The sequence below is a fragment of the Plectropomus leopardus genome, chromosome 17 (assembly GCF_026936395.1).
Source record: "Plectropomus leopardus strain MGB_pleo_1.0 chromosome 17, ASM2693639v1, whole genome shotgun sequence".
NCBI lineage: Eukaryota > Metazoa > Chordata > Actinopteri > Perciformes > Serranidae > Plectropomus > Plectropomus leopardus.
In genome coordinates this window covers 1079857-1106938 of record NC_142192.1, presented here as the reverse complement: position 1 = coordinate 1106938, position 27082 = coordinate 1079857, and the positions used below count along the sequence as shown (strand labels likewise).

At 39.3% G+C, this 27082-nt stretch overlaps 2 protein-coding genes across 2 annotated transcripts in view; one reads left to right on the top strand and one right to left on the bottom strand.

Annotated features, from left to right (window-relative positions):
• vars2 (valyl-tRNA synthetase 2, mitochondrial) overlaps nucleotides 1-16968 on the bottom strand; it is a 36762-nt gene extending 19794 nt beyond the window's left edge. The window contains exons 1-18 of the mRNA XM_042506472.2: nucleotides 16721-16968; nucleotides 16427-16613; nucleotides 11013-11094; nucleotides 10827-10927; nucleotides 9731-9852; nucleotides 9539-9605; nucleotides 9167-9264; nucleotides 8996-9077; nucleotides 8199-8318; nucleotides 6049-6157; nucleotides 5879-5967; nucleotides 4479-4569; nucleotides 3444-3571; nucleotides 3139-3242; nucleotides 1575-1656; nucleotides 1293-1369; nucleotides 1014-1101; nucleotides 709-802 (exon numbers count right to left, since the gene is read on the bottom strand). Coding sequence (XP_042362406.2) covers nucleotides 709-802; nucleotides 1014-1101; nucleotides 1293-1369; nucleotides 1575-1656; nucleotides 3139-3242; nucleotides 3444-3571; nucleotides 4479-4569; nucleotides 5879-5967; nucleotides 6049-6157; nucleotides 8199-8318; nucleotides 8996-9077; nucleotides 9167-9264; nucleotides 9539-9605; nucleotides 9731-9852; nucleotides 10827-10927; nucleotides 11013-11094; nucleotides 16427-16603 — 1711 coding nt within the window. The 5' untranslated portion in view covers nucleotides 16604-16613; nucleotides 16721-16968. The remainder of the gene's footprint in view (nucleotides 1-708; nucleotides 803-1013; nucleotides 1102-1292; nucleotides 1370-1574; nucleotides 1657-3138; nucleotides 3243-3443; nucleotides 3572-4478; nucleotides 4570-5878; nucleotides 5968-6048; nucleotides 6158-8198; nucleotides 8319-8995; nucleotides 9078-9166; nucleotides 9265-9538; nucleotides 9606-9730; nucleotides 9853-10826; nucleotides 10928-11012; nucleotides 11095-16426; nucleotides 16614-16720) is intronic.
• A 271-nt stretch (nucleotides 16969-17239) lies between these two features.
• ppp1r11 (protein phosphatase 1, regulatory (inhibitor) subunit 11) lies at nucleotides 17240-26923 on the top strand. The gene is made up of 3 exons (XM_042507083.2): nucleotides 17240-17571; nucleotides 20136-20244; nucleotides 20865-26923. The coding sequence occupies exons 1-3, from the start codon at nucleotides 17494-17496 to the stop codon at nucleotides 21047-21049; spliced, it is 372 nt and encodes a 123-aa protein (XP_042363017.1). The 5' UTR covers nucleotides 17240-17493; the 3' UTR covers nucleotides 21050-26923.
• The last annotated feature ends 159 nt before the right edge of the window (nucleotides 26924-27082 follow it).

Sequence of the window (27082 nt, the reverse complement as noted above, 5' to 3'; positions counted from 1 at the left end):
AAAGAAGAAGAGAAGATAAACTTGAAAAAAAAACACATAATTTTAAATTACTGTTGTAGAAGGATATTTTTCACAGACTAGTCAAACCAGGTGAGGAGGAAATGAATTCCATATCTTGGAACCTCATGATGTTTCAAGATACTAAACTGTGGTAATGTAACGGTGGTGATGTAACCATGGTAACCTAACTGTTGTAATGAAACGGTGGTGAAGAAAAAATGGTAACGGTACCCTGGTAATGTAACGGTGTTGACATAACCATTGTAACAGTGCAGTAGCAATGTAACAGTGTTGAACTGACCATGGTAATGTTATGATGGTAACCTAACCGTGTGAATGTAACGGTGGTGACTTAACCAAGGTCACGGTACCATGATAATTTAACGGTGTTGATGTAACCATGATAACGGTGCCTCAGCAATGTAACAATGGCAATGTAACCATGGTTACCGTACCATGGTAATGTAACGGTGGTGATGTAACCATAATAACCATACCATGGCAATGTAGCAATGGCAACATAACCATGGTATCGTAACAGTGGTGATGTCACAGTGGTGACGTAGCCACTATATAGTTACCATGTCAATGTAATGGCGAGGAAGCAGTTCGGGTTAAATTTAACTCAACCCTCGACCAAATATGGTCACCTCTGGCTCCAAAATTCCAAGGTGGCATGGTAAATAAGGTAAGACAGAGGTGAGTCACCCTGAGTCAAAGTGATGGCTTCTGGCTTGACCCCATATTTTGCAGCAGCTCTTTGTCGCGCCTCGTCTTCGCTCCTTCCCCAAATCCAGCACTCCTAACACAGACAACACACACATACAGAGAAAAACTTACAGCACGGTTTGGAACAGACTCAAATGAATATACAGTTCAGCTAACTGAGCAAATCTCTACATGTTTTTCTATTGAGGGTTGCTTCAGTGAAGTTCCTGAACAAACCCTGTCAATGAACCAAACATTTCCAAGTAGTGTTATTCTTCAAACACACACATATCCACAAACCCAACCTCCTGGTTGTCAGTAGAATTCAGAAGCTCCACTCGGTAAGCAGGGATTTGATGACCCCACCAAAGCTGCCTGGAAATACACCAATCACTGCAAGGCAAACAGAGGTACATTGTTGACAGCCCATACATTAGAGAGAGAGAGAGCTCATTCATCACCAGAGTGGTGTCATTTCACACACACATCACACCAGTAACAAAAACACACACCACCATTGTTCCTCCTCACATGACTGTTTAAATACATGTATATTGTCCCAGTGGAGGGTCAGAGCAGCCTACCTGATGTTGGACAGCCAGTTCTTCCATGTCTTGGTGTAGTAGTGAGGGATAATTTCCAGCTGTCCGTCCTCCACAGCCTGACAGAAAAAAGTGTTGAAAGACTTCAAGGATGAGATGACATCACTTTATTTCTCTGTAATTTAATTTGTATTTATATGAACCAAGATAAAAACAGTTACTTTTTATAGCCTGATTCTGAAAAGCGCATTTTGTGTGCAGAGCAGTATAAGTACGTGTAATATCAAAGTGGGCCCTAAGGGTTAAACTCCTCCATCAACTCACCTGTATGGCTTTTTTAGCCATTTTCTCACAGCTAATGAACCACTGCTTCTTTAGAAGAGGCTCAATGATGTCTCCTGAGCGGCTGGGACAAGGACCAAGGAGGGAAAAAAGACACAGGGAAGAGAGAAACCACAAACACAGAAAATTATTACAGTTCATCCCCTACTGTCTTTTTTCAGGAAGATGAAGCATATCAAAGTGAACATTTGGAATACGGGCTAAGCAGACAGACAGTTGTGGCTCTTAACTTTTGCTGTGTAAGACCCTGTAGTTTCCTTGAAAGGGATGATAGATATTGTTGTATTCACAGCTTTAGGGGGCTTTGTGTTTTACTGTCGCGTCTTTAAATTATGCTATATTCAAAGGTCTATTTTGAGAAAATTGACTAAAAATAAAGATTATTTTTTAATCCGAGATGAGATGGTAGTACTTTGCAGCCCTAAGCAGTGCCTTCAGGTATTCCTTCTATGTAAGTATGTAACCTGACAGGTGAAATCCAAGGCATTCAGGTCGTAACTGAAGGCCACTGAGACAACTATTCATATTTCTGTCTTCTACTCTTAATTAGTCTGGCCCCAGTGGCTGGACAGTAAGAGCAATGTGCAGAGAGACTTTATCAGGAAAATGAACAGATGAGCACTAGCTCTCACTTCAATATTTTACAACTGAAAATGCTCTAAACACATTTTTTTAATGTAATTTCTAACCTTGTTATATTATTTTTCAATATAATTTTAGTTACTTGTGATATTTGCCATTATCAGTACTGTAGTTTACATTTATGTTCATCCATATTTTTACCAATACATTTCCAGGACTGTGAGGCAAACTTTAAAGTCCATACATTTTCTGAAACAACCATCAACACTCCTTATCGGTGCTTTATCATTACTATATAATTGCTTCTCTAAATATATATTATTTTAAAAAATAACAATTCAGAAGGATTAGAACTGAATATTTAAATATAATTTAGGGACTGTTCATTATTCATAAGACAGGAGGAGTGGTGCCAATAGGGGGAAGCATGTCAAATAATTGTTTTTAAGCACTAGGGAGGGACTTTTTATTTTGGCTTTTTTTCCTTTCAAAATTTGGGTGATTTTTTAAAATATATTTTTGGGGGATTTTATTGCCTTTAATTGATAGGACAGTGTGAACATGAAAGGGGGAGAGAGATAGAGAGGGGGAGATATGCAGCAAAGGGCCAAGGCCGGATTTGAACCCCTGGCCTGCGGGGAGGGCACAGCCTCTATACATGGGGTGCTGCTCTATCCACTGAGCCACCAGGCGCCCCAAAATTTGGGTGATTTTTAAAGAAAACCTGTGTGGGTTTTGAAGGCACGCTATCTTTAAAAAAATTTGGCCCTTTTTTTTCTCAAAACTTTTGAAAACATGCCTTTCAAAACCATGAGTCCATGGGTTGGAAAAGGCATCTTTAAAAAAAAAAATCACCAAAATGATCCCATGTAGCACAGAGGCAGAGATATATGCACAAGCTGTTGGTGTGTTGTGTGTGTGTGTGTGTGTGTGTGTGTGTGTGTGTGTGTGTGTGTGTGTCTACCTGCAGATGGGTAGAGTCATAGCATGACTCTTTTTTCCTCTGAACAGCTTCTTTTCAACCAGGGCGTCTACAACGAGCTGTCTGGCATCGAAACGCTTCACTCCCTTCAAGGAGACAAAGTGCCATAAAATGATAACAGCTGGAAGCTGCCCTCTCTATCACTGACCACAGGTCCCACAGTGCTTTAAAGGTCCACATTCTGTTGACTGTAACCTGAGGCAGCTGATATCCACATATCCACATTAATCATATCTTTTCACATAACAATCCACAGTTTACAGATATTAACTGTGGTGTTCATGCACCTCTAGCCACTGTCCACAGGAGGGCGTCATGGTCCCATCTCCTCCAATCACAGTGAGGCTTGGCAGTGAGTGTTTATGTGCCAGCAGGAAGTCAGTGTGATCATGGGCCGGGGTCAGCTTCACTGCACCTACAGAACACAAACACAGTGAGGTGATCAACACAAGCATCAGCTCAGTTTCTCTTATGTTCAGTTTTTAGGGAAACTTTGTCAGAGAGGAGGAGATTGTGTCGCCCCTTTCCCAGCAAATCGGCGAGTGCATGCAGGTTTCCCAAACACAGGTTGTAGCACCACCCGGTGCTACCTTTTATCAGGGTGTTCTATGGTAGAGCAAATTATTTTTTTTCCTTACATTTCAAGTAATGCCCAGATTCATGATTTAATTATAGCCACCGCTTACCGCAGATCCACCCACAACCCGTTTTGTAGTGTTTGTAACTTTTTACCTTGTGAGTTACTTTGTTACAAGGTGGATTGTTACAAGATAAACCCATTAAACAGAGGCAATATACTGCATTCCCACTTCCAGTGAACACACCACTGCAAAACACAAGTCGGCCTTTCTATAAGCTGGCGTGTGTATGTATGTGTAAGTGTGTGTGTGTGTGTGTGTGTGTGTGTGTGTTGTTTTGCTTTTGTGTCTGTGCAACATCAGAGAGAAGCACAAGAGCAGGCTTTTCAGAATCAGGCTATAAAAAGTATTAAATGGTTAAATTTAGGTCGAATTTAATAAAATTTGTAGTCACATCATTCACGTTTTCAACTAACTGTTTTTATCTTGGTTCATATAAATAAATGAAATTACAGATAAGTAAAGTGATGTCATCTCATCCTTGAAGTCTTTCAACACTTTTTTCTGTCAGGCTGTGGAGGACGGACAGCTGGAAATTATCCCTCATTACTACACCAAGACATGGAAGAACTGACTGTCCAACAAAAAAGCCAGATGTTAGCGCATGTTAGCAGGTTTTTTGTGCAGTGGGAATGAGGCCTGTAAGAGAGGGAGAGTATGTCAGAGAAAGACTGTTGCTGTCACCTGTTCCCAGCTCCATATCCACCATTGGATCAGTGATGATGGGCAGGAGTCTGTTGATGAAGGGATGTCTGCACTGCTTCCCATGAAGAGCCTGGAACAAAGAGGACAAAGTGAAAGACATGAGCACAGCTGTCTCAACAAACACCATGGATTCAGTAATCAGTTGTTTCTACTCTTCAGATCTGCTGTGCATTTGTTCTGCATCTTGCAGGGTTTTCACATCAGTGAGCAGGACTGCTTTGTGGTAATAGTGGATTTGCTCACATCGGTGTAATAAAACAACTTAGCTTGATTTGTCAGGTGTTTAATTCACAGGGCACAGACACATATTCCTGTGTGGTTGTTTTCTCTGTGAGCTCTTCCTCAACAGATTTTCCCGAACACTTATGTTGTCATGATATACAGCACATTCATTATCATATGTTTTACATTTGGTTGTGTTGTATTATCATGCTAGAACAGGGGTCAGCAACCTTTTTGATACAAAATGCCAGTTTGAGATTTTCTTGTCAATAAGTGTGCCACATCAACCTTATGGTTAACATTAACTTTAATTATGACACCGCATCCTAATTTAAATTATCGCATCTGCAATGTTTTTTTAGTCATACAGGCAATGTGCACAGCAACATTTAAAAGAATTTTCTCCCTCAATCAGAACATTGTAATTATATATTGGAGATGTATACAAGAGATGTGTATAAGAAGCCTGCCATCAATAAGAAAACACCCTTCTGAGTTGAACTCATACATGTACCAGACTTTCACCAACCTTGTTTATCAGCAAAAAAACTCCACAATTTTTAATTGTTTTTAATGACAATATTTCATTTACTAAGAGCAGGGCCAGCAAAAGTCAAGAAAATGTGAATCAAAGGTAACAAACAGAAATATAGGCACTATTCAAGAATGCTCCTGTCATGCTTATAAAAACATCCACAGGAGATGAAAAAAGAGACTGAGAAACAACCATTATGCAAAGTCATGTGTGTTACAAATAAACAGATGCCTACCAATGTTTAGCTCTATTATCAGGGGGTCATATATTTATAGTCTATACAATCCTGTCTCTGAGCTCTGCTGGAAGCTCCCTGCACCTCATGGCTGATGCGTGTGTCTTTCCAAATCATGGCCAAACAACTGAATTTATAGCAGGTGGACTTCAATCAACCTATAACAACATCTCATAGATGATCAAGGCACCTGAGCTTAATATCAAGTGTCATAAAGGGTCTGAATACTTCTGTCAGTGTGATGTATCAGTTTATATGTTTTTTAATACATTGAAAAAAAGTCCTCTGTGCACTAGCAGAGGGGGAGCAGCTGGTGACAGTCAGTGGACATTCAGTGATAGTCCCAGACTGCCTCAGCCTTAAACATCCATCAAAAATGGCACTGGCCTGATATCGAGGATCGTCAGGGTGAACAGCTACAGCCACGTCTCCCAGCATGGTCTCAGGTCTGGTGGTGGACACTGCCACCTCTCCATCTAAAACACAGGGAAGAAGGGAAATCATCACGACGCATAACAAGCTTCAGCAAAACAATACACACAGTCTCAAACACTCACCGTGGCCTTCTATTGGGTACGCAAAGGTAAGCATTGTCCCAAACTCCACCTTGTTTTCATAACCAGGAACAGGCAGCATGGTCTGCCCAGACAGCTCCTTTGAGTCCACCTGACAGCAAACCCACATGTTCACATTACATGTGACATTCACTACACTGTACATTTTTATCATTACAGCAAAGAAAACACAAAAGAAACTGAATCATTATGAATCTGATAAAAACAAACATACAATAGGTGGACAAAGTAAGAGAAATACCAAGAGCTGTGTCAAAGAATGAATATTAGATTTGTTTAACCCTTAGGGCCTGCTTTAATATTACACACATACACACTTATCTACGGAAGCCCTGGGGCAAGAATTTTTTTGTGGGGGGGGGGGCAAGAAAAAAATAAATTTCAGGAGGAAAAAAAGGATAATTTTTCTAAATGTTTCTTTTTGTAATACTCATTTTGACCACAAGAGGCTGAAGCACTCAACCAGGGGACTTTTAATTTCTCTCTGCACTCTAAACACAACATGCATGGACTCTGTTTATTGAATACTGCAATTATAATGCAATGCTTATTTAATCGGTCCTTCAATTAACAGTTGTACCACTTAGATCAATCTAAATCACCACTCAGGCCTGTCAGCTCATTTTTGATTGTTTCATATTTCACAGGGAGGTCCACATTTGACTTCTGCATCCAACAATTTCATCCTACAGGTATAAACTGACTGAGAGGGATGTTTAAATTCCGAGGGGGCGATTTGTTTTTTTATGCAGTATAAAATTAATGAATTTACCCATGCAATGACAACATACGGGTTACTGTTTTGAAATTAAAGAATACATTTATTAATCAGAGCACACAAACACAAAACAAGCTGAGTGTTAAATATGTTTTGAGTCTATGAACACTGTCAAAAGTTTTATGCTAGACCCATCCAGTCTAGCATCAAACTTTTGACAGTTCTTCCTGCTGAAGGCTGCTGGAAACTACTACTGTTGATGTTAGATTTTGCATTACATTAATATTATTTTCTACTTTGATTGAGTCAATTGTGTAACCTCCATCAGTCCTAATCATAAATATAAAATATTCCTTGATTTTTTAGAAATTTAACCCTTTAAATGCAAAATATTTGTCATGATGCCACTATGACACACACACACACACACACACACACACACACACACACACACAAAACTGAGTTATTTTCAATCTACTAAAGTAAATATTTTTTCAATGATGACAGTCTGGGATATGTCAGTGATTAGCAGCAACATTGATTGTTACAGTGCACCTTGTGGGAATAGCATGTATTTTCTCCATGACAAATTCCAAGTCAAAAGCCCAGAATGACACCCAGAAATAATACAATGCATGATTTTATGCTTTGATGGCTGTGGGCTCAAAAATGTAAGTTTGAATGGGTTTCAATGGAGCATTTTTGCACTTAACAGTATGAATGTAACAATTTAGTTTACACAATGTATTTAAGGCTGATTGCAGGAGCTGAAATGGAAATTCACTGATCGAACATACTGTGTATACGGAAGTAAAACAAGGAGAAGAAGTCCATAATACACATAGAGGCCACTGATGTGACCGTTTTCAGTTTAATTTTTAAGTTATTGTGCAGTGGCTCTATGGGCAGAACAAGAAGCATGTCAGCGTAGTTATGAAGTATTTTTATACAAAACTGGCACAGGCAGTGGAGAGACAAAGGGCTGTCAGTCTCTACCTATGGCAGTTCTCAATGCCCATGTGCAATGTCAAATTGATTAGGCACCCCGTCGGGGAGAAAATGTTCAGATGCAGACGGACAGATGCACTGATGGACAGAGTTTTCTTCATTTTATAGAAGGATGTCAATCTAGAGTAACTACAAAAACTCAAAAAATAAATGTCGCATTAAATTCTGATAGAGGTTGAATGGCTGTTCAGAGTGAGGTCCCATTTCAAAAAATTTGATCTGTATCTACTTTAGAACCACATATGAAAGTGGCCACGTGGTTGGGGGGGGTGAGGAGGAGACACTGCTGCTGCCCATGGCAAGGAAGGAGCCTTAGTTATTTTAAAGTTTTACATTTCATATATGTGGTATTCATTATTTTGTCCACCTGTTGTATTGACTGTGTGTTCATGTGAAGTGGTTTCACCTCTATATCAGAGATGGCAGACTCCAGAGCACAGCTCCAGTTGACCAAAACCTCAGAGCGATAAATGAGACCAGAGTCACATAGCCTGACGAAGGCCTCAGTCACAGCCCTGCTGAAAGCCTGAAATCACATTTACAAAAAGACAGCACAGTGAAAGCAGCTCAGAGGTGCTAATAACAGCCGGTTATTAATCTTCACACATATATAAGTGTATTACAATCAAACAGGAAGACACAGTGTCTCAAACTCTGCTCTGAATGTTGACTCTTATGATTAATGTACAAAATAAAACACATCATAAAGTGTTTAAAAGTTATGTCAAACTGGAGCTGGTGATTGTTGGAACAGTGGACTTACTAACTAGATTACTAGCAAGAGTAAGAAAGACGGTTGGCTGAGCTTCATTTTGTTTCTATCGAGTTTGAATGAAGTATATTTTACGATGAGTTATTGAGGCAATTAAGCCTGGTCAGTCTTCTGTGACAGAGAGAAAGTTGAATTCAAAAGATGTATAGTTGTTTTAGCGTTGCACACACAAACCATCACATATCATAAACCCTGGTGAAATTTCAAGAAGGTATGAAGGTATGAAATATTACATACCACCCAAGCCTACTCTAAATATGTTCTACTATGTTTTATTAATCAATTATCTCAGAACATATGACCCCAGGGGGGGCTCCATGTTTAAAGCTCTATCAGAATCATTTTCAGCAATCACATTGAACTTTAACACTTTCACCACACATTTTCAAGCAGGTATAATAACTGAGTAACATATGTGAGAGGAATCTTACTGAATCCATAGTGAAACACGCTCTGCTCCAGTCCAGAGAAGCTCCAAGCCTCCTCAGCTGCTCATAGATCTCATCTCCTTTCCTGGGACACACAGGGACAAAAGCTCTCAGCTCCACACAGTGCAGACCAAACAGAGAAGGGAAAGTGATGAAGTGAATGTGAGGACTCACTTGTTCTTCCATTTCCACACCTCCCTTAGAAAATCCTGCCTGGTGAAGTCCTGTCTGCGCTTCCCTTGCTCCCTCAGCAGTCTCCTCTCCACCACCGTCTAACACACCCACAAATTACTCAATCAGCCGCAGCACTATTACTTCGCAATGACGTTTGTTAAAGGTTTCTCAAAAATCTGTTGTAGATATGAGGAGCACTGTGGATTTTGTCCAAACTCACTTCCATCAGAATTTAGAGGTTAGAGCAGGGATCTCTTCCAAACCAGTATAACCAAGAGTAACATTTACAGCCACTGACATCTCTTTCAGTTTACAGTGAGAAGTAAGAAGATGTGAGTCAATCCTGAGGTGGAAGAGAAGACGTTGTCATACCTGTGTTGCAATGCCTGCATGGTCACATCCAGGCAGCCACAGCACTCTGTAGCCCTGCATCCTCCTCCTGGTGGATTACAAATGAAGAGGTTACTGCTCCATCCACAGATTCTCAAACTATCTGATTCAGTTTTCAACTAGCAACAGCTGAAGCGTCAGACACGTCACACTGCATTTTTTGTTGGCAGTTACCGTCGAACCAGAGCATCCTCCACAGCTACAGTGAGAGCGTGGCCCAGGTGCAGAGTACCGGTCACATTTGGCGGAGGGATACACAGAGAGAAGGTCTGATCCACGCTGTGAGGTAACGTCTCCTAACACGTGACAACAGAAAGGTTCGATGTTTGAGAGCAGATGACACACAGACGAGAGCGCACATGTGAGTGGGTGCCGTTTCTACTGCACACTGTTTCTCTCTCCTTTAAGTCCAACTGAAATCTGATTAGTCATTCCCACTTACAGTCAAAAATGATTTTAAAGTGATCTTAAAAATAGCTTTTTAGTGTTACTTAATTATTGAAAGTAACAATGATAATGACTGTATAGCATTTAAAAAACGTAGTTACAAAGTGCTTTACTAAATTTTGATTCTTATTCTGATTCTATATACATTTTAGTTCTGTTAAACGATTAATTTTTCAAGTGTTTAATTTTTAAATCACGATTTATCATAGAATTTTGATAGTTAATTGCAATTTCATTGCATTATTTAATAGCATGTTTACAATTACATTATTTTGTATAATAAAGCAATTTTCAATTTAAGACCTGACCCGGCTTCACTGCAGTCTGCCAAAAGAAGGCTTTTCAGACAAAGAGCTTCAGCTTCTGAAGTAGGACATGAAGGATAAGGTTCGGGAAGCTTAGAGCTAAAAAGCTCATGTTGGCTATTGTTGAAAGTGTGGCTGTTTTTGTGTTGTGTCTCATGCTGTTGGTCAAAGTCACAATCAAACAAAAAAACAGTGTGATTACTGTTTAATGCAAATACAATAAGCATCGATTCCATTTGTTCCATGCAAATATATATGCAAATATAGGTGTCTACGTGAAAAAAACAGCATTTGGACTTCAAATCCAGGATGTAGCTTCTTTTCTCTTTAAGTTTAATTAGACATGACAGATTCTGCTTCTTCAGCATAAATGCTTTGTTAAATTTTATTTAACAAAAAGATGTGCTAGAGTGAAATGAAAGGTGTTATATCTGACGGCCATTTCTTTAGTTTTTTAGGGACAGCGTCATTTCAGAAGCTGTTTTAATTTGATGTGATTTAAAACATGAAATCCTCACATGTTGCTCAGGACGAAAAAATCCCTCCTTCTCCCACCACTGATACCAGCTGGACTCCACATAATCGGGACTGTACGAGGATGGGAACGGCAAGCTGGTGTCTGCAAAGAAGAAAAAACATTTTTTAAGTCCGCTGAGAGACACAATAAGCAGACAAGCTGGTGCTGAAAACAGGAAGTCTGTCACCTTTCTTTGTACCAGGAGGTGTGTGAGCAGTGTACTCGATCCTCGGCTTCTCGCTCCATTTCACTGTTTCACCTCCAGAAGCCTGGAAACACAAATGTCAGAGTTCAAGTATGGTTGAGTCAACTGTTAGCTCTTCCATTCACTCCATATTAAAGACTATGATGTGTGCATCAGGTCAGTGTGGGCAATGCTACAAAACAATGAAACACACTATTCCATTTTTATAGGACTTTTGCATCAATGTGATGAAGTACTGATTTGCCAACCCCAATTCCAAAAAAGGTGGGACACTGTTTAAAACTTAAATAAAAACAAAATGCAATGATTTTAAAATCTTTTTTGACCTATACTTAATTGAATGGAGTCCAAAGACAAGGCATTTAATGATCAAACTGATCAACTTTATTGGTGTTTTTGTAAACCATACCAATTCTGAATTTGATGCCTGTAGCACATTTTTAAAAAGTTGGGACAGGGCATGTTTTGTCATATGGATTACTGTTATTTTATTATAAATGATCCATAAACACGATATCTATTGCATGTCTGACTGTCCTAGAAGAGGGATCCCTCCTCAGTTGATGTTCCTGAGGTTTCTACCATTTTTCCCCCCTTTAAGGCTTTTTTAGGGGGGGATTTCCTTATCTGCTGTGAGGGTCTAAGGACAGAGGGATGTTGTATGCTGTAAGGCCCTCTGAAGCAAACTGTGATAATGGGTTTTAGAAATAAAATAGAATTGAATTGAATTGAATGTTTACCAGTGTGTTACATCACCTTTTCTTTTAACAACACTTGGTGTTTGGGAAGTCAGGACACAAATTGGTGATGTTTTGAAAGTTAAAATTCTTTTCCACTCTTGTGCAGCAGTCCGGGGTCTCTGTTGCTCTATTTTGCTCTTCAAGTTGCTCCACACATGTTCAATGTGAGTCAGGTCTGGACTGCAGGAGGTCAGTCTAGTAGCTGCACTCTTTTACTACAAAGCAACGCTGTTGGAACACGTGCAGAATGTGTCTCACTGACTCACTGGAATAAGCAGGGGCGTCCCTGAAATAGATATTTTCTGTATAGCAGCATATGTTGCCCCAAAACCTGTGTGTACCTTTCATGCTGCCCTCACACATTTGCATTATTACCCCAAATTAGCCATGATGCCATGGGCACCAACATCCCCCCATACCATCACAGCTGCTGGCTTTGAACTTTGAGCTGCTAACAATCTGGATGGTTCTTTTCCTCTTTAGCCCGGAGGACACCACGGCCATGATTTCCAAAAACAATCTGAAATGTGGACTCATCAGGCCACAGCACACTTTTCCACTTTGTGTCAGTCCATCTCAGATGAGTTCAGAGAACCCTGCAGTGTTTCTGGATGTTGTTGATATCTGGCTTTCACTTTGCACGGTAGAGTCTGAATTTGAGTTTGTAGATGCAGAGATGAATTGTGTTTACTGACAATGGTTTATCCAAAGTGTTCCTGAGCCCATGTAGTAACATCCTTTATACAGTCATGTTGGTTTTTAATGCACTGCAGTCTGAGAGGTCAAAGGTCATGGGCTTTCATTATAAATGGATTCTCTGAATCTTTTGATATTATGAATTGTAGATGGTGAGATCCTAAATTCTTTGCAATTGTGTGTTGAGAAATGTTGTTCTTAAACTGTCCACACAGTTTTTCACAAATGAGCAAACCTCTTGCTGTCCTTGCTTGTGAACATCTGAGCCTTTCACAGAAGCTCCTTTTACACCCAGTCATGATACTTTAATCGGTTTCCAGTTAACCTGTTTAGCTGTTAAATGTTCTAAACAGTTGCATTTTGAGCATTTCACAACTTTGCCAGTCTTTTGTTGTCCCTGTCCTAACTTTTTTGGAGTGTGCTGCGGGCATCAGATTCAGAATGAGTGTGTATTTATGATAAAACATTAAAAGTGATCAGTTTTAACGTTAAATATCTAGTCTTCAAACTGTATTCAATTGAATATAAGTCAAAACTGATTTGCAATCATTACATCCTGTTTTATTTATATTTTGCAGTGTCCAAACTTTTTTAGAACTGGGGATGTAATCCAACATATCCATAGTGTCCACCCTTAACAACAGAACCATGGTGAGGGGCTACAAGCATGATTTCACTGTGTCTGCTGTGTTCGATGCCCCAAGCCTTGAATCTTTTTGTGGCATTAAAAGCCCTAAAGCATCATAAGGCCTAATTCAGCCATCACTATCACCCACCATCATGCACCAGTGGGTGTCTTAATGAGCCTATTATTGTGCGGTGCACCACACTGAGGCAAAGAGGAAGCCACACTAGAAAACTTACTTGGAAAAGCTTCACAAAGGTTAGATTTATGTTTAATCTGAAGCTATTGGAAGCAACCCATCAGATCTGTTCACAGTGGCATTTTGGCTGTGACCGTTTCCATAACCCTGGATCAACATCAGCTTTCTTGTGTTGCATTCAGGAACCTTTCACAGGTATTTAAACTTTTTAACTCTAAACCAAATTTGGTTTAAATCCTTTCAGAAACATTGGGGAAAAAAGGCAATGTGCAACTTGGTGAGAAATGTCCCACAAATTAAAAGAAATGAGTTGAACAGGATTTTTTTTTAAAGCCTCAGGATAATGTCCAGAAAACTATATTTATAATCATCACAATTATATACTTAAAATATGCAACAGAATTATTGCAGGTCATTTCCTTTTTTTTTACATTACTTGTTCATTTTGTTTGTTTGTTTTTTTGTGCTAATTTTCAAGTAATTTTCTTGCACTTCTAATTTTTTTCTTGTAAAAATACAATTTCTTCTTATGCTGCTCACTGCCTTCTTCCATTTTTTTCTAAATTATGCTATAGAATTATTATTATTATTTTTTATGCACTTTTTCCAGGTCATTTCTTTGTGGCTCATTTAGCGAGAGCATCTTCCTCCTAAATGTAAAACTGAGCGCTTTAGACGTTCATTTGTTCCTGCTGCCATCAGACTGCTTAACAGCAGTTACAATCACAGACTTGAGAATTATATGCATGAGTCACTTTGAGGGCCTGTACATAATTTCTCCAAATGTATTTATTTATTTATCTATCTCTTCATCTATTTGTTAATCAACTGCAGTGCTTGTTATCATTATTGTGCATTTTTCTTGTATTTTTTTTTTTTTTTAGCATATATGGATATTTTTAATTGTTCTCATCCGTCTTTACTGTTGGTGCTGTAAGCTGCTGCGACAACTGAATTTCTCCATTGGGGATGAATAAAGATTTATCTATGTATCTATCTTTCTATCTTGTTGTTTGTCTGTTTTTTTGTGCTAATTTTCAGGTTATTTTCTTTTAATTTTTACTAATTTCTTGCAAATTTTGGGGTCATTTCTTTGTAATTGCTCATTGCCTACTTCCCATTTTTTTAAAAGAAACCAAGCCAATTTGCTCAGTTTTCAAAAGGTTAAGGTGTTATTTAAATCAAATAAACTTTAAACTTGAACCTAACTTTACCACTCCTATGCGCTTGAAACCCACAACTGCAAACTGACATGAAGAGAACTCTGTGCTGTGAAGTCTTAAACTGCCTGTCAGCTGCCAGGACACAGAGTCACGCTTCGCCAGCATAGCTGCAACTCACATTTTCTTTTCAGGCTTCAAGTCTGTTTCTTCCCAGTTTGGGCATGAACCCACAGTGCACTCTGAGTCGTACAGAAGCACGGCACACAGCGGCACTGTGGCTGAGCAGTGTTCAGACAGTGGCAGAGGACTGAGGCTGCTGCTGACATGCTGCTCTCACTGCTACACAGCCTGAGCTTCATATACACTGTTCCTATACTTCAGATGATTCAAACTGACAAAAGTTTGAATTTCAGATTGTTCCTTGGGGGTTTTTTATTAAAGCAGTTTGACACTAGTTTCACAGAGTCCCACTCAGCCTGTGATAACACTTGTAAAATGTCTAGTGTGTCTCTGGAGAATGAATATTTGCTCTGTGTCCCATCACTTTCTATTGAACAGAGTAATTCAAACATGCTTTTCGTGTTTTAGTTTGAACTCTCTCTGTCTGCATCAGACTCGCAGGTCAGAGTTCACCTGTGACCTTTGACTTTGCCAAATGATAATGGTAAATGTGACCATACCTGGGGTGTGTTCATTCCTGACAAAACGTATCTAAATAGGAATAGCGGTGCATTAAACACCCTGTTGTGTTACGCAATTGCACTGCATTTTAATGGCATGTCTACATTGCTAAACCAGGTATGAAATCAAATAAATAATGTACACACAATAAATAAATATCTACTAGAATTTGGTTTACATACACGTCACTGCTGATTAGACAACACCTCTGACACATCCAGCAAACAGGAGAAAACACACCTCAGAGCCTGTTGCAAACCCTTTCAAGGAAACATGGCATTCATCTCTGAAACTGTAGCAAAATAGTGCACAGTTTTCAGACTGCATGTGCTCCTTGAGAAAATAACCCTGGTGATGTCATAGTGACGTCTTTATGATCTTCTTTAACTGGGTTAGGAGACAACAAATCAGAAAGTCTGCACAACAAACCAGAGGAGCAGAGTTTGTGGTGGCCCTGAGGGTCAAAATACAAACGAGCAGTGTAGTGTTTTGGGAAAATGTAAAGTTTTGGGGGAAATGTATTCTGGGAAATATTGAAGTGTTTTGGAAAATGTTTAACTGATTTTGGTAATGTCGAAGAGTTTTTGGAAATGTTAAATTGGTTTGGGAAATGTTCTGTTTTTGAAAATGTTAAAGTCTTTTAGGGAATGCTGAAGTGTTTTGGAAAATGTTTAAGTGATAAGTGAAATGTAGTAGTGTTTTTGGAATTTAAGTGTTTTGGGAAATGTCATTTTTTGGGCAATGTAATATAATTTTCTAAAACAAAAAAAAATCCTGAAATGTAGTGTTTTGGGAAACATCGTGTTTTGGAAAATGTTGTTTTGTTTTATGAAATACTTTAGTGGTTTGGGAAATGTATTTTCTCAAATGTTGCAGTATTGTTAGAGATGCAGTGTTTTGGGAAATATCGCATTTTAAATGTTTGGGGAAATGTTGTAGTGGTATGGGAAATGTAGAAGTATTTTGGAAAACTTTGCAGTGTTTTTCTGAAATGTTGTTGTGTTTTGAGCCTCAAGGCCATCGCGTAGATTGTAGAGCCTAAGTTTAAGGGTTAAATACTAAACCAACATATACATAAGGTTGATTGTGAACTCCAGGCTTTTCTACCTGATGATATAGCAGTTCAGTAATAGGTGCAGCATTAATCTCCTACTATTTTACTCTCTCTCTCTGTCATACACAGTGTTATTATTACTACAGCATTATCTCTTTATCAGCTGTTAGATAAAGATGTTATTCGTGTATTTTGATTTGGATGGAGCAGTTGACAGCAGTTGTTCTTTCGCACTCACACTGTGTTGACCTGACAGTATGGCCTCCTCCCGCTCTCTTTTACGCTTGTGTTTCTCTGCTTGGGTCCGTCTGGAGGATGACGAGGAGGATGAAGGTTTTGGTGGGTTGCTGGAACACAGTCTGGCAGCTCCTCTGCCCGCCAGCCCCACACTCAGGACACGACCTGTCCTCCACATCTGTCACACACTACACAGGAAACAAGCACACGAGCACGGTCCTGTCACGCAAAAGTTGGCTGTTGAGAAAATAAATAATACGAATGATCTGTGATGACAGACGATCAGTCTACTCACTGTGCTCAGAGACACGACCTTTAACTCAGCCACCTTGTCATGGCCGAACCGAGAAACAGACTTTATACCATGTTCCCAACAGTATTTAAACTTTAAATATCAATACAAGCTCACAATATAATTACTGTTTCATATCATTTGGTCATAATACAAATATTTATAATTTCATTTTCGGCATGTGGATGCTGTTTGTTGACGGAGTGTTAAAACTTCACGGACAACAGGAAGTGACCGAAGTCCGTCTGGTAATTTCTTCCCCAAACACTAAACCCTTCGAGAAACATGAACCCTTCACTACCCTTCCTATAATAAACCGAACAAGAAAAGAAGCATCCGGTATACATTTCGAAATAAAATGACATATGGAAATAATTTTCTCAAAAATGCTTTATCAATGTCCCAAATGTTGTTTCGCTGCATACATACTATGATGAAATTACACAGGGATTTGGCATGATTTTTTTTGTTTGTGCGACATAACGTCAGAGTTAGCTGATAAAGGTTTTGACGTGAAAATACTGAACTTCCGTTTAGCTTTGAACATCTCGTTGTTGAGCTTGACTCGCTGTTAGCCACATTTACCGGAGTGTTCATCGCCTCACAATCTGCACGTCGACAACCTTCAATTTGATCGCACTTGACGGTTTACAGAGACAGGGTCTGTCATTTGAGCTGTCGTTATCTCACAGACACTGTCTGTCACCGACTCTACACTTCGCTTCTTCTACATTTAAAAGCTAACGTTAGCTAACGGAAACGTTAGCAACGCAGGGATGGCGGAGGTTCCCGGGACATCAAGTGAGACGATAACGGAGACTGTTCAGACCAGCACACCGCCACCGCCCCAGCAGGTAAGCAGCGGCTCGTGTTTTGCAAACCGGTGGTACTAGAGAGGACAAACCCGGCCCGCTGTTTCCCGGTGGACGTTATCGAGGCCGCCGCGATGCCCGGAGGCAGCGTTCATATTCTCAGCCTCAAACTTACAGGGCTCTCAGTCCTGCACGGGGCCTAAGTTAATGTGGTAATTAGCCCAGTGCCCTCTAAAATCACCGTTACAGTTACACAGCTAATATTACGGTCTGTAGTTATGATGTCAGATAAGTCCCGCCGGTACGCGCTGTGTGAGCCGGTTCAGGTTCGATTCTGGTCCAGGACTGCTGTGGCCCTGAGGTTTCAAACACTACAACATTTCATGAAACACTTCATCATTTCAGAAAACACCACAATATCTCCCAAAACATTACATTTCCCGAAACAAAACAACATATATTAAGACACTGCCATATTTCCCCCAAAGAAAACATTTCAGTGAACAAAATGACATCTCTCAAAACAAAAACAATTACTAAAACACTACAACTTTCACCACAGCAATACATCATTTCTTAAAACACTGCAACATATCAGAAAACAAAATAACATTTCCCCAAACTAAAATAACTGAAACTTTTTTTTCAAAACACTTAAGCATTTCTGAAAACAAAACATATGGTTGAGACTCAAACTGGAAATGTGGGTACTATTGGACAATAAATCCTTGTAGCTGGTTGGATGCACTGTCTATCAGTATTTCTATCAGTTTTGTACTGAGAACTGTTGTAGTTTTTGGGGAAATGTTATTTTCGTTTTTCTGAAATGTTTTGTTTTTGGAAATTTTATTTCATAAAATGTTGTAGTGTTTGGGAAATGTAGTGTTTTCTGAAATGTTGTAGAGCACTGGCAACATCTGTGTTATCTAATAAGATAAAGCTTTAAAAATAAAGTTTCTCACTTTAATGTTTTTACTGCAGTACAATGTATGTCGACTGAAACAGCATTTAATGTTATCATCCTAGTAGGCCACCAAAAGTTCAGTCTGTATTTGCAATATTAGTAATTTATGTAGTAAAAACAAACAAAAAACTGATGCCTAGCATCCGTGTGTCAATGTGATTTTGACACATAAAATATACTATGCAGGATCAATGTTTTCACCCACCTCTATATCTGATGTACTAGATTACCATATAAAGTCAAAGATAATGGACACTCTTACCCATGCGCTTTTATCTAGCTCTGTTTTCCCTGGTTTGGTCTTTGCCCCTCAGTTCCAGTGAAGGGACATCTTAATGTCTCATCAGATAAAATAATATTTTAGACAACAGTGTTCATCCAACTTTGGGCCAACAGTTGTATTCCACCATCTCCAGTTTAAACATGAAAGCGCCCCCATTCCCAGAAAGAACCAGTCTTCCCATTTTAATATTGAAGTTTATTGTTCTGCACAGATCCCTGACCTCAGCCCGGCTGTATTCATCACACAACATCTGCGATGGAGCTTGGAATCACATCACATGTGGCTGGAATGCTGAGGTGTTCCTAAATTTTGTCAGAGGGCTTTACAGCATATGACAATCCTCTGCCCTTAGACTCTCACATAACCTAAGGAATAACTCCAAAAAAAGAACCCCTGTAACGGGAAAAAAAGGAAGAAACCTCAGGAAGAGTGGCAGAGGATGATGAGGGATCCCTCTTCCAGGACGGACAGACGAGCAATAGATGTCGTAAATAATAAATGAGATACAATTGTGGCAATAAGGAAAGAGAAAGAGAGAGGGGAGGAGAGGGGGAGAGAGGCACAGCAATAATAGAAACAGACGCATGTCATATTACAATAACTAAAGGTGTGATATTATTAAATGCACTCTATGATGATATTGAGGGTGATGATAAGAGTCTCATTCATATATTGATAGGGAGGTGTCCAAAGGCAAGATCACAGCATCGGCGCAACCAGGACCAACTCCACGATCAGGGCGAGCGGGGGGTACAGTATCAGTACAGCCACAGCACGAGCACAACCAAAGGCATGGTCACAGTGCCAGCACAGATATCACTACGATCAGGCACAGCTAGGGTTGCTGCCAGGATCCAGGAAAACTAGGAAACAAGGGAGCAGGAATGCTCCGGAGAGGCAATGGGATTAACGTAGTGCAATTCAACAGACCCAAGGTGGTGAGCAGTAAAAAGGATAAGCACTCAGTGAAGATCCTAGAGTCACTGATCAGCAATTACGACTTAAATATGAATGCCAGAGAGCAGTAATAGAAAAGAAAGAAAGACAGAGGAAGCAGAGCCAGAGTGGCAGGTCTGAGTGGACTCAGACAGTAGGTCCCCAAATTGTGTGCTTAAAGAGAACACAACAGTGGTCCTGGGTGCTCCCTGTCAACGATTTCCTACTGCTGATATTTCTTACTGCTGACATTGCTTCCAAATAGTTTTGCATTTGCCCAGGACCTGTGTTCATGGACTGCACACCAGAGAATGTATTGTGTATAGTACTTGACTTACAGGCCCTGTGATAACACAGTTACACACTACACCCAGTTTACATTTGATGGTCAGTATCTCACAGCAGACATGTCACATGTTACAGGAGGGACGAAGCCTGACAATCAAGCTGAGGAAGAGGAAGACTGAGAAGAAGGTGGAGTGGTCCAGTGACACTGTCGACAACGAGCACCTAGGAAGAAGGTCTTCAAAATGTGAGTAGGGATGTAACTAATGATTATTTTAATAATTAGTCGATGAATCAAAAAAAGTTGTTTTTGCATAACTTCAAACAAAACACTACTTAAAATTGACAATATAAATGAAAAAAGTGCACAAACAGGTGCTTTTTTATGTTTGTCCCTTTGAAAATGATATTAAATTATAAATAACAATAAAAACTGAAACACAAACTGAATGTAAACAGGCTTTGATCCATCAAATAGCCAACAACAGGCCATGCTGGACTACAGGCTAGTTCTGACAGCTTAATAGAACATCACAAAGAGGCAGGGTTAGTGAAGGGTCAACTGATATGAGAACTATAAATTTCAAATAAATTTGAATTTGACCTTATTCTCCCTCCACACACAGGTATGGTTAACATAACAATCTGCCTGTTCATGGTCCTGCTGCAGCACAACATTTATCAAGTGGAACAGCAGCTGGAAAGCTATTTTTACCACACACTCCCTTTAGTTCCTATTTCTGAGCAGAAGTGTTTGAACAAGGTGCCATGATGTATTTTTCATTCTTAATGTGAGACCTCGGAGCTTCCACTGAGTCAGTGAAGGCATCACCGGGCTCAGTCCTAACCGTGTATGTTGTGTTACAGGCTGCTGTATTTATGAGAAGCCCCGACAGTTTGGAGAGTCGTCCTCTGAAAGCGAGGGAGAGGATGATGATGAAGGGTGTGGCAGTGCTCACTGTATCCTGGGTCACGGCAGGAGAGGTCACGGACAGAGGGGGGGCGGGGGGCCCACAGTGCCCCCAAACTCTGGAGGCTCACACAGCCATTAAAGAGCACTGCAGGCTGAGTGTGGGCTCTGAGGGGGTTCTCACCACGACAATGACACATTACAAAACTGCACTCTTCTTTAGTTTAGCTCCATCACTGAGGTCCAGGTAGCCCGGCCTGATGCTGCACTCTAGTCACAAGTCAGAAAGTCCAGCAGCTGGAGAGGATTACAGCCTCTGTACGCAGAGCAACATGGATTATTGAATTAGCCTAATTGAAAATGCTGCTCTCCTTTCAGCAGCTGAAAGCATGCTCACCACGCACATAACTTGGAGTGATGAGTTCACATATTCCATTTCTTTACAAGAACTCATGCTAAAAAGCATTACAGATCCCACATGGTAATCAGGACATCACCACTGGGCATTTTCCAAAGCGTGGAGTAGAACAATAACATTTGAAAAGCTTTCCTGTTTTTCAGGCAGCCTTTGGTTTCTATTTACTTAGCCATGCTGTGATGATAAACCTTGAGGTTTGTGATTCATCACAGTGAACATCATGTTTGCTGTTATTTCTCTTTTAGAGTTGCCATTCAGAAATGCAATTAAAGTTGCATTTGACGATTCGTTTTTACTCAATTTGCTAAATATTTTATAAATTTAGTCGTCATTTTAGATGAAGATAGAGAACAGTGTCCATCACACCATCCAGGAGCCAGAGTGACAAACAACATTTGATCATCAGTCTAAAACCCTGAAGTATGAAAGTCTTCAGTTTATCTGACACAGAAAAACATCAGATCTTCACTTGGCAGAGGCAGGAGCCAGAATGTTTGGCATTCTAGCTTTACAGTGACTCACATGATTACCAGTCCTCACTTATCAACTGAGTTGCAGATGAATTTTCTGACAATCTACTAAATGACACATTAACAAATTTATTTAGCGTGGTTATTATTACTATTTTTTTTCATTAATCTATAATCTGTTTGTCTTCAGAATGTCCAAAAATAGGTTGTTGAGAGCAATAAAGTGACATCTTACAATGCCTTGTTTTATCCCCAAACCCAGAGATATTAAATATGTCATGAATAAGACATTTTCAATCAATCAGTTTGTTTTTCTACACAGGCTGCACTCCATCTGATGCTAACCAAACTTACAACAATTTGAAAAGAAAACAAAAAAAACAAAAACAGGATGGAATAGTGGATTACACAACCAAGCCAGTGTGGAGCCTTTACAAGCATGATTTTTACACTGCCAGGAAGAGGGGGCAAAAACAAGCAGGAACACCTCTAAAAGAGTGCAGTGTGCTTTGGACAGCTGTGGGCAGCAGTCATGGACACAATGTCTGATGTAAGAAATGAGCTAAAACACCTTGTGATGTGTAGCTGTGCAGTGATGTCACTGTGTCCAATAACAACATGCATTATTGAACGAGCATAAAATTCTCCTCTCAGCCGCTAAATCATAATACAGTCAGAGCTAACTCAGTTAGCATGGAATGGAAGCGACCGCAGATGTTTAACCCTTTAAAACACAGACTGACTCACAGTGCAGACAGTAGAATCAGACTACCTGTGTTTTTGCATGTTTTAGCCTTTCTTCTTCACTTCACCACAAATTCCATATGTGTGCATGACATAACTGGACTATTTGACAGTGTAGAGGAGCTTCAGGCCTCTAAAGGTTAGATTTCCATACTGTGCTAAACTGAGGGGAAACCAATGGCTGCCTGTTATAAAACCTGTTTGATGTGCTTTGGAAAACGCTCCTCAGCAGTAAAAGTGTTTGTGACGACTCCATCACGGGATCACTGCAGAGTTCCTGATGTTTGCCCAGACTTCCCTGCTTGTTTTCCCAACAGGAAATGCAGTGTGTTGCCCTCTCCCAGCAGCGTGCTTGACTCTGTGACTGTGAGCTGTCTCTGGAGTGCAGCATGCAGTGTGTTAGCAGTGTGAGGAGATGGACATAGAGAAGCCATCAGTGCTGTCTGGCTGTGTATTTTCCTTTTGACAAAGTGGCAGAGTTAATTGTAAATAATACAGCACATTGTTTTTTGTTTTTTTTTTAATTAATTTATTTGCTGGTCTTAATTCTAAAGTTGCTAATACTTGACATGCAGTGGAGCACGGTCTGTGTAGTGACATTGCAGTTACAAGCCAGTATGTGAGAAGAAGAAAGAGAATAAAAAGAAAGTGGAGTGGACACCAACAGAGCTCTCACTGTTTGTTGAGTTGAGTATTTGCTGTTTCTGATTTGTAGACCAGCTTTAAAGTTCATGCCAACTTTTGTGACAGTTGCTGACAGAACACATTGACACCATAACGCATCATCAGTATCATGTGTCAGAGCTGTGTAATCAGTATGAGAGGAGACAGCCGCAGGCCCCGTTCTTCATATGACCATCACTTCATTAATCAGCAATTTAACACGAGCCAGGGTTTTTCACTGCTTTAAGCCTGTTTTAAAGGCCACCTGAAACTGTTGTCATAGTAACAGTTGTAATATTTTATCTATCAAAACAAGTTATAAAGTGCTTTAACCCTTTGAAACCTTAGCAAATTGACTTGATTTCTTTTTTAAAAACACATAAAGAAGGCAACGTAACAAAAACCGATCCAAAAATTAGCAAGAAATTTTTCAAAAGTTCCAAAAAAATTTTACCTAAAATTCACCAAAAAAATAAAAGTAACAGGACAAAAAAAACAGGAAATAACTTGAAAAAAAGTGATTATATATATATATATATATATATATACATACATATATAGATAGATAGATAGATAGATAGATAGATAGATAGATAACAATAATTACAATAGATTCAGAAAGAAAAGAAAATTGTGATGTCGTCCTTTCCTTACAGCCTATAACAGAAATACTCATACACTGAAAACATGAAAATTAATAAACATCCTTTTGCATATTTGACCATTTAAACTTAAACATTAAAGAGTAAAATTCCTGTGAGTAATTTAAATAATCAGTTCAGTGATATCATGAAATAAAGTCAGTCAGTGTAACAAATCTGCGCTCTGACTGCTGACCAAGTTGACTGGATGAGAATAAACAATCATTTTAACATGGAGCTAACTCAGATGATCTGCTTTATGTGTCTAACAAAGTTAATAATGATCTCAGTGTTTATGATTCGACATGAGTGGATGTTTGTGTTCTTCCAGCTACATCTAAATGTCATGTGGAGCTGATGTGTGGCTGACAGATTTCACTGTTAGATGGATCATGAGTCTTTTCAAGGTTAGCCCCCAAAATCAACTCCTTTTCTGATGCAAGTGACTGCTGGTTTTGGGCAAGCCCGTAATCATCCAAATGATAGTCTGAAAGTTTCTTGTTTTGTCAGTACTACTTGCAGTGAAAAGAGTGACAGACAGTGCTCAGTTGGTACACTTCCAATGAACTGATTGAATAGGTGGCTTGTGTCGTCCTAATACTCCTTTTCCACCAAATGAGCTCTGCTTCTTGAACTGGTTCTGTTCAGGATTCTTGGAACCTTGTTGCTATTTAATGAACCAGCCTGATCACCACTTGTTTTGAGTGGAACCACTGCAATCAAGGAATCATCATCAACAGAAGGCGTCACACAATGCATAGTGGAAGTAAACTATAGAAGCAGAATTGCAGATTACATTGTTTACCGTAAACATTTGTTCTGTTACTACAAAGATTTGTTTTTACCCCAAAAACAAGCATGAACCAACTACATTTATTTATGAGACCACTGATCCTGATGATTTCTAACTTGACCTCTGCATTGTTGCCTCTCTTTCCAACCTGTAGAAAATGACAAGGCCACTGATGCCATCATGATTTGTATTTCAGATCAAGAAAAAGCTGAAAACCAACTTTTCTGAACCTTTTTTGTGGTCAAAATGCTCTGAAAAGTTCATAATTAGGTGCAGGAACCAGAATGGAACTGGTTCCGTGTTGGTGGAAAAGGGGTATCTTTAGTCAAAGAACAGCAGCTCATCTGGACATGCAAACAATAGATGCAGTGCAGTCCATGACTGGACATAAATGAAGAGAGGCTTCCAGTAGAAACACTGAAACCAAGCTTCTTTTAAGTACAATACTTTTGTCCTTACTTTACAATACTTCTTTTTTTAAGGACATTACTACTACCCCCATGATTAGAACCAAATTATATTGTTCTCTCCAGGAGAACATTACTTGACATTATTAGTGAAAGACTGATCTGTGAAATTAACCATTACCAAATTTTGTTGTAACTGACAAAGAAATAAATGATTAAAATTACTGAAATGTCAACATCTGTTGGTGTAATAATCAGTTTTATTCAAGTGTTAAACACAACAGATATCCTCAGGAAACATTTTTAAATACAACAGTATGACATCATAACATTCAAACTAACTGCTTCAAATTTGGTTTTGAAGTTTATGGCGGTAAAATAATGGAATCGAAAAATATTAAACTTAAGACACTAAACTATAAATGTGCATGTTAGGGATGCATAATATTGGATTTTTTGCTGATATATAACAACTCATTTGGCTGATGACTAATACGAATATCAAAATATCCACTTTTTCTTCACTTAATTTTAGTGATCATCAAGTCTCTTCTGTATTGGAAATAATATCATATTCTGCGTACTCTTGTCATGACAGCCCACCAGCAGATGGAGACATAAAATATAATCCCTATCAGTGTATGTAATATTCATTCATTGTGCAAAATAAGAAAAATACTTTAACTTAGGGTTGTTTTGTACATGTTCACTTGATCAATAAATTAAAAAAAAAATTAATGGTGATATCAACAAGTCAGCATGTTGGCCATTTCTGATAAAGCAATATCGGCCGATACTGATGACATGCCGATATTATCATGCATCCCTGGTTGGAAGAACTGAATGAACTAGACTACTTTATCTGGCTAATATGGTGCAAGCCTGGATTAGTTGAGCTACATATGAAGAACGTGGCCTGAGTCATGAAGCAAGAGACTTGTAGTTTGGTGTGAATCAGTCAGCTGGGCTCACAGTCAGAACAGAGCTGTAACTGTCAGTTTGCAGTAAAGACTGAGTACAGAGCACTCTGTATTTACTGAATTATCTGACAGGATTACATCTAATGACAGCTCACCAAAAGAAGAGTGTTGCTAATTTTTATTAGTTTTGTGTAGTTGTGTAGTTTTATCCGTTGTGTCCACCGGACTATCCTACAAGTCATGACTTCTTGGCATCTCAAGACTTGTCTTTCAGACTTAGTGCTTAGACAGGATGGTAACGAGTGATGTCACAGTGGAGGACAGTGAGGTGTTCGCACCAGTGTGGACAAACTAGAAAATTGAATTTCTCTTAATGCACTTATTCACTTAACTCTTTGGAGGAAGCACCCAAAGGTTCCCATTGTATTCAGCTGCATGTTGGTCACAAAATCAAATCTACAGTTTGGCTCTCTGAAGTCTATTCAAAGGCAGTGGCTATTTAGCTTTTCTGCTGTGCTCTGCAGGATGACTGACTCATGTTTTATTGCTGTGAGGAAACTGGGTGAAGACGCAGCGTCCTATGACCGGACGTCCTCTTCTGACCAGGCAGCACAGGTGGAACTGGAGGACAGGACAAGAAAGGACAGGTGAAGGTGCATGACTGCTGGCCCAGGCTTTGTCCTCATGTCTTAGCTATGACCAAAACTCCAACAAAACAGGCTCTATCATCATCACCATCACCACCATCATCATCCTCTACAGTTTCAGATCATGTTTGATATGTGACAGCAGTGTGAATGACACTGCTCTTTTCTGCCACCACTTTCTCTACTATCTCTACACTTTGACATTGTTACATATGTACATTGTTCTTGTATTGGTAATGCACCTTTCTGTATATACTATTAAGCATAATGAGAGCAGATTTAATGTGAATTAAAGTTTTAAACAGTGATTAAAGTGGCCTCCAGGTGTGTATTCTGTATTACTATACATATGTGTGTGTGTGTATGTGTGTGTGTGTGTGTATACATATATATATATATATATATATATATATATATATATATATATATACACATATATATATGGTCCTTAAGGATATCACAGTTAAAGAAA